We start from the raw sequence: 6,925 nt of genomic DNA on the forward strand, positions 1-6,925 counted from the left end.
TATTAGCTTGAAGTCGTTGCCCCGATCATAAAATTCAGAATCCACAAGCCTCAAATGATCATCTCTGCTTGATTTTCACATATATCAGACCAAATGCTCATCTCTGCTTGATGTTCCCATATATCAGACCAAAGCATTTTGTATGAACAAGACTTCTTCTTCTAGCCTTGGAATCTCCTATTGTTTTTGTTCTTGTTGCTGCAAATACTTGCCCTAGTACAAGCTCCTATTGTTTTTGTTCTTGTTGCTAAATAATTGCCATAGTACAAGCTCCTTTCTGGAGCTAACTCCAACGCCAGAAAGTAACATGACACAGAAACAACAAAACAACAAATGGAGAAACAACAAAAACAACAAACGGACAGAGATAATGACAACAACGCTAAGAACAACAAGGAATTGAATGAACATAGGTAGACAAACATTTATACGCCTTAGATATTGTGTTGGGTACTTTTGTTCTTGTTGCTAAATAATTGCCATAGTACAAGCTCCTTTCTGGAGCTAACTCCAACGCCAGAAAGTAACATGACACAGAAACAACAAAACAACAAATGGAGAAACAACAAAAACAACAAACGGACAGAGATAATGACAACAACGCTAAGAACAACAAGGAATTGAATGAACATAGGTAGACAAACATTTATACGCCTTAGATATTGTGTTGGGTACTTGTACGGTTTGATGATTGACAAAGTAGTGAAACACGTAAATCAATTTATTGCTATAATCTCATCCATCACTGTCCAATTTTCATTAGGATTTTGAAATAAAAGAGTATCAAGTAGAAAAGACCTCAAATTATGCTCAAAGCTCAAATTACATGGGAGTCTACAGATAGAGCTACTCAACTAAGGGTTCTTCTCTCGGTAAGTCATCCAACTTTGATTTTTATTTTAAAAGTCACTTAACTTTGAGTATTTTACTTACAAGTTAATCAACCTAGTTAATTAATTTTTTGCATTAATATTTGTTAACATGAAATTTTATTTAAAATCAAAATACTAGAAAAAGTAAAAAAAATCATTTGAATTATATAATTACATATTCTCATGTTTACTTTATATTTAACCCTCTGAAATTTTAAAATATCCTAAATAGTTTATATCAATTCACTTATAGTGTTAATATTAATTTTTAAGATTTTCGGAATCATATTCATTTAGTTGATTAGATTTAATTAACTTTCAACGTGATACTTATTACGGAATTGATTTTTCAATCATAATGCAATCTTTTGCATTGTAACTTGTATATTATACATGCATCAAACAATTACAATGAATTCTATTCGTAATAGTTTGATTAAAGGAACGTTATAGATTTTAAACTAAAATGATATAATATAATTAAAACATTAGCAAATGTTATTAAACATTCTTAACACTATAATATATACATTACAACGAGGTAAAATTAACACAAAAAAATTATACAATTAAATGATTGTGATTTTAGGATATTAATTAATGATCCATATGACTATATATACTTTAAAGTATAGAGTAATCATTAGACAAGAACAATTAGTCGTAAAATCAAAATTCTAAGAAATTTAAAAACATATTCATTTAAACAATTTATGTAAATGAATTTTAGGTATGGTTAGGTCATTAAATGAAAATATTTTTTATTTCTTAATATTTTTATTTTAAATAAAATATGTTAGCAAATTTTATTGAAAAAATTAATTAAATTGCTTGAGTGACTTTATAACACACTCAATGACTTTTGGAGTAAGTGGATTTTTGAAAAACGAACTCATAGTTGAGGAACTTTTGGCGTAAGAATTTGAATGACTTTCGGAAAGAAAAATGACTGATGATTTGGTTATTAACTCAATATGGATAGACCAAGTGAGTCCAAAAAAGACGAAAGTTTTAATGTTTTTTTTTTTTTTTTTTTTAAAGTTTTAATGGAGTTAGAAGTCTACTTTGAGAAGAAAAAACTAAGAGCTAGTACATAAGGTGATGGGTCATTTTAATATTAAATCAATATAAGTGCATTATTGTTCATTTTAATAGTAAATCAATATAGTGCATTATTGTTATTGCTGCACCAACTTTCTTTACAGGCTTTACAGCCATACATACATAACTTTTCTTTCAAATATTCCTTTTAACTTTATTCAACTTTAAAAAAGAAATAATGCACTAAGTTTTGTCTACGGTATTTTATGAAAGCTTTCATTCATTTTTGGTGAATGCTCTTCTATATAAGAAGACCATATGCACGGCTAACATACAGGGAAGAGGGAGAAGAAGATATACGGAGAGTTCATATATTATAAAAGAGAGTTTAATAGTTGAAGGGAGGTGCTTATTTGTGTGGAGTTTTGAACTCAATTCTAGTCCAGAGTATTGAGTTATATTGTGTAGACTGTTGTATTCTGGAGGGGACAGGCCAATGAGTATTACTGCTGGATCGGAGAAATAATTACCGCAGTGAGCTTGAATCTCCTTAAAGAAAGCGAGATATCCGCGCCTCAGCCATAGAAGAAGAAATATAATTTTCTTTATTCATTTGTAATTTTCAGTTGTAAATCAGTTGTAATATCATTGCAATTTATTGAGATTTTCACCAACAATTTTAAGGAGATTCATAGATGGCAACAACTGAAAATTTCGCGGATGTCAAGATGGGAGATCTCAACAAGCCATTCCGGTTCAACGGTACTCACTTCAAGAGGTGGAAGGGTAAAGTGTTTTTCTACTCTAGTCTTCTCAATGTTTTTTATGTGTTAACTGAGAAAAACCCAAATAAAGTAGATAACTCTTCCATGACTGACGACGAACTTATCTCTCTTGAAGAGAAAGTTGAAAAATACAGTTGTGACTCCTACAAGTGTCGTTATTTTTCACTTAATTGTCTATTTGATAATTTTTATGATTATTATGATAGAACTTACTCTAATGCAAAGAAAATTTAGAAAGTCTTGCAAAGTAAGTATGACACTGAGGAGGTGGAAGCGAAAAAACATGCGGCTAGAGGCCAAGATACACTTATGCAATCAGAAGAGAACATCACACCGAAGGTAAATTTATCTTCATATAATGCTACCCTTGAAAATAAAAAAAATACTATTTTGAAGCCTAAGAAGAAAATATTCAAGAAAAATAATGGTAGATATCCCAAGAATTATTATGGTGAGAATAACCAAGCAAAAAATCAACATATACAACAAAAAAGACCATGTTTTTTCTGTGGCAAGAGTGGACATATTGCTCGAATTTACAGGTTTCAAAAACGTGAGCCTACATCTCAGGAAAACGTTACCGAAGAACCATTTATGACAGTAATAACAGACATAAACATGGTGGTGAATGTTGATGGATGGTGGGCTGACTCTGGTGCAAACCGTCATGTCTGTTATGACAAAGACTGATTTAAACATTATAAAAATTTTGAGGAGCCCAAAATCGTCATGCTTGGAGATTCACACACAAGTCAAGTACTTGGAGTGGGGGATGTCGAATTGGGATTTAATTCTGGAAGAGTATTAATCTTAAAGGATGTGCTATATACTCCTTTCATGAGAAAAAATTTAATGTCGAGTTTTCTTCTTAATAAAGCGGGCTTCAAACAGATTATTGAATCTGATCAGTATTTAATTGTGAAAAATAATATTTTTGTGGGAAAAGGATATGCATGTGATGGTATGTTCAAATTGAATGTTGAAATGAATAAAGTATCTACTTCTGTTTACATGCTTTCTTCTACTAATTTTTGGCATGCTCGTTTGTGTCATATAAATGAACGATATGTGGGAATCATGAGTATTTTAGGATTAATTCCAATAATCAAAAAGAATTTTGAAAAATGTGAAGCTTGTAGTTAAGCTAAAATCACAAAAAGGCCTCACTTCTATGTTGAAAGAAAAACTAATTTATTAGAATTAGTTCATAGTGATATTTGTGAACTTAGTGAAATTTTAACTCGTGGAGGAAATATATATTTTATCACTTTTATTGATGATTTTTCTAAGTTTACATATGTTTACTTAATGAAAAATAAAAGTGATGCTTTTGAGAATTTTAAAACTTTCCTCCATGAAGTTGAAAATCAGTTTAATAAAAAAAAAAAGAATAAGAAGTGATAGAAGCCGTGAATATGAGTCACTTGAGTTCAATTCTTATGTAAGATCATTGGGTATAATTCATGAAACTACTCCTCCTTATTCTCTGGCATCTAACGGTGTAGCAGAAAGGAAGAATAGAACTTTGGTTGAGTTAACTAATGCCATATTAATTGAGTCTTGTGCACCGTTAAATTTTTTGGGTGAAGCTCTTTTGACTGCTTGTTATGTGTTGAATCGTGTGCCTAATATAAAGATGAAATTAACGCCTTTTGAATTATGAAAAGGTCATAAGCCAAATTTGGGATATCTAAGAGTTTGGGGTTGTTTAGCCTATGTGAGGTTAATGGATCCTAAAATCTGTAAGTTGGGTAAGAAAGTTACTGCTTGTGCTTTTCTTGGTTATGCTTCTAATAGTACAGCCTATAGATTTTTTAATCTTGAAGATAGTGTGATAATAGAATCAGGTGATGCTATTTTTCATGAAGATAAATTTCCTTTTGATTCTAAAAATAGTGGGGGTCATGGGACTAAAGAAAATATCTTATCACTACCTAGTTCTTCTACTTCTACTTTAAATAATAATGAAACTGATGATTTTGAGTTAAGAAGAAGTAAACGAGCTAGAGTAGAAAAAACTTTGGTCCTGATTATTATGTTTTTAACGTTGGAGATGACCCACTCACTTTAAAAGAAGCTTTGTCATCACATGATGCTATTTTTTGGAAAGTGTCTGTAAATGATGAAATGGAATCGCTAATTTCTAATAAAACTTGAAAGTTAGTTGATTAACCACCGGGTTGTAAAACAATTGGATGTAAATGGGTCTTACGTAAAAAATTAAAATCAGATGAATCTGTTGAAAAATATAAAGCTAGGCTTGTGGAAAAAGGTTTTAAACAACTAGAAGGCCTAGAATTTTTTGATACTTTTTCACCAGTAATGAGAATTACATCCATTAGACTTTTAATTGCTATTGCGGTAATTTTTGATTTACAAGTTCATCAAATGAATGTAAAAAATGCTTTTTTAAAACGGAGACCTAAATGAAGAGATTTACATGGAACAACCCGAAGATTTTGTTGTGGCTGACCAAGAAAGCAAAGTATGTAAACTTAATAAATTCCTATATGGCTTGAAACAGACACCGAAACAATGGCATGAAAAGTTTGATTCCTGCATGATTGAAAATGAGTTTAAAACAAATGAGTGTGATAAGCGCATATATCATAAGTCTTGGAATAATTCATATGTTATTATTTACCTATATGTTGATGATTTATTGATCTTTGGCTCTAACATGAATATTATTGATGAGACTAAAAATATTCTTAGAAGCCATTTTAAAATGAAAGATCTTGGTGAGGTAAATTTTATTCTAGGAATAAAAATTACTAGAACATGTGATGGAATTTTCCTTGACCAGTCACAGTATGTTGAGAAAATATTGAAAAAATATAATTTCCTTGATTGGAAGCATGTTGTAACTCCATTTGATTCTAGTGTTCACCTGTTTCCTGTCGAGAGTGAAACAAAAGTAATAAATCAAAAGGAACATGCTAGCATAATTGAAAGTTTGAGATATGTGACTGATTGCACTAGGCCTGATATTGCATATGCAGTAGGAGTACTTAGCAGGTTTATTAGCAAGCCAGGTAATTAATGAACATTGGCATGCTATAAACAGAGTAATGAGATATTTAATTGGAATAAAAAATTATGATTTGTTCTATACAAAATATCCTGCTGTACTTGAAGGCTATTGTGATGCGGATTGGAATACTTTATCAGGTGATTCCTTATCCACGACTGATTATGTTTTTACTTTGGGTGGTGGTGCTATTTGTTGGAAGTCTAAAAAGCAAACAATTATTGCTAACTCTACCATGGAGGTTGAACTAATTGCTTTAGCTTCAACTAGTGAGGAAGCGAATTGGTTGGGATATTTGTTATTTCAAATACCTTATTTTGAAAAAACAATTCCTCCTATATTAATTCATTGTGATAATACCGCTGCAATTGGTAGAGTTTAAAACCGTTATTATAACGGTAAATCCAGACCTATACGGAGAAAATACAGTAATGTGAGATTATATTTGACAAATGATACCATTAATGTTGATTATGTCAAATCTTGTGATAATCTTGCAGATCCGTTGACTAAGGCCTTAGCAAGAGAAAAGGTCTGGAGTACATCGAGGGGGATGAAATTGAAGCCTATTAAATCATCAGTCATATGTGAGGAAACCCAACCTGGGGACTAGAGATCATATAACCAGGTTCAATGGGAAAAATGAATCACCTGATGACTTGTTATGAAAAATGCACTATTAATTTATCCCTCCCTATGATGTAAGTACATTTGCCTGTAATGATTGTGAGGTTGAGTTTATTAAACTCTTAATGAATATCTGTATCTCTTATGAGTGGGGTGCTAAATTACATGAGCACTCTCGGCGGATTTCACCTATGTGAGTGTGGAGGTAGGCTGCTTCCTATTGAGAATTAGGTTCATTCTCTAAAGACACTCATTAAAATCGGGATAGCACAAGGCCGTAACGTGCTGGCTAAAAAGCTCATTTCAACACCTTGACTATTATGTGTAAGCAGTAACTTTTTATTTCCCCAAAGCTGTCATAGTTCAAGTCTGAGACCACTACGACTCTGGAGTAAAAATTACTGTTTTACTAAGTGAAGGTTCAATTCAGAACACACCTTTATTATACATAGTAGTCTTCCTTCTACTATTGGACTCTCTTGTTAATATTAAAATAAGTGGAGGATTGATAGGTCATTTTAATGTTAAATCAATATAAGTGCATTATTGTTCATTTTAATATTAAATCA

General features: G+C 31.4%; 1 protein-coding gene across 7 annotated transcripts; it reads left to right on the top strand.

The window, feature by feature from the left end:
• The first annotated feature begins 1,871 nt into the window (after nucleotides 1–1,871).
• On the top strand, nucleotides 1,872–6,501 carry LOC124885238. Of its 7 annotated transcripts, none has more exons than XM_047402682.1 (3): nucleotides 2,152–2,699; nucleotides 2,905–3,037; nucleotides 3,241–6,501. In XM_047402682.1, the coding sequence occupies exons 1-3, from the start codon at nucleotides 2,609–2,611 to the stop codon at nucleotides 3,386–3,388; spliced, it is 372 nt and encodes a 123-aa protein (XP_047258638.1). In that variant the 5' UTR covers nucleotides 2,152–2,608; the 3' UTR covers nucleotides 3,389–6,501. The 7 variants fall into 7 exon arrangements, 2 of the variants coding, with proteins under 2 accessions (XP_047258638.1, XP_047258639.1); XR_007049402.1 differs by having other exon boundaries at nucleotides 2,157–2,699; nucleotides 3,269–6,501; XR_007049403.1 differs by having other exon boundaries at nucleotides 2,159–2,699; nucleotides 2,933–3,037.
• The last annotated feature ends 424 nt before the right edge of the window (nucleotides 6,502–6,925 follow it).

This window comes from Capsicum annuum, unplaced genomic scaffold, assembly GCF_002878395.1.
Source record: "Capsicum annuum cultivar UCD-10X-F1 unplaced genomic scaffold, UCD10Xv1.1 ctg2607, whole genome shotgun sequence".
Classification (NCBI taxonomy): Eukaryota; Viridiplantae; Streptophyta; class Magnoliopsida; order Solanales; family Solanaceae; genus Capsicum; species Capsicum annuum.

Bases quoted from the DNA above. Each gene is read 5' to 3' on its own strand.
- LOC124885238 (XM_047402682.1), top strand. From the start codon at position 2,609: ATGGCAACAACTGAAAATTTCGCGGATGTCAAGATGGGAGATCTCAAC. The intron at 2,700-2,904 runs GTAAAGTGTTTT...TTATTATGATAG, and splicing joins TCACTTCAAGAGGTGGAAGG to AACTTACTCTAATGCAAAGA. The intron at 3,038-3,240 runs GTAAATTTATCT...TCGAATTTACAG, and splicing joins AAGAGAACATCACACCGAAG to GTTTCAAAAACGTGAGCCTA.